Genomic DNA, 495 nt, shown 5'->3' with positions numbered 1-495 from the left:
CCGTGCACTTGGCCATACACCCCCAGGCCAACCTGCTGAGCGTCAGCCGCCGCCGCTACGCCCACCTCAGCGCCCACGAGGACGAAATCGCCACCGACAGCAACCTGCCCTGGGGGGTGGACGCCCTCATCACCCTCTGCTTCCAGGACAAGAAGTACAGCCTGCGCACCGCCGACGAGCGCTACCTGCGCTGCGACGGCACGCTGGTACCCGAGCCCGGCGCCCGCACTGGCTACACCCTTGAGTTCAAGGCGGGCAAGCTGGCTTTCAAGGACTGCGACGGCAAATATCTGGCACCCACGGGGCCCACCGGCACCCTCAAGTCCGGCCGCAGCTCCAAGCCAGGGAAAGACGAACTCTTCGACCTGGAGGAGAGCCACCCCCAGGTGGTCTTCACGGCGGCCAACGGCAGATACGTCTCCATCCGGCAGGGTAAGGGCTGCCCGCACCCTGCTGCCTGCTCCCTGCCCGCCTCGGGAGCCCCGGCTGCCCCGA

The 495-nt window shown here is 68.3% G+C and overlaps 1 protein-coding gene across 1 annotated transcript; it reads left to right on the top strand.

Moving 5' to 3' along the window:
• Nucleotides 1–8: 8 nt before the first annotated feature.
• Nucleotides 9–432, top strand: LOC103916829 (fascin-2-like; the record flags this gene model as incomplete). Its single annotated transcript, XM_009323923.1, has 1 exon — nucleotides 9–432. A coding segment is annotated over one exon (424 nt), but the record flags the coding sequence as incomplete, so codon positions are not given.
• Between the last annotated feature and the right edge of the window lie 63 nt (nucleotides 433–495).

This window comes from Pygoscelis adeliae, unplaced genomic scaffold (assembly GCF_000699105.1).
Source record: "Pygoscelis adeliae isolate BGI_AS28 unplaced genomic scaffold, ASM69910v1 C10197211, whole genome shotgun sequence".
Lineage (NCBI taxonomy): Eukaryota > Metazoa > Chordata > Aves > Sphenisciformes > Spheniscidae > Pygoscelis > Pygoscelis adeliae.
This window is presented reverse-complemented; position numbering and strand designations above follow the sequence as displayed.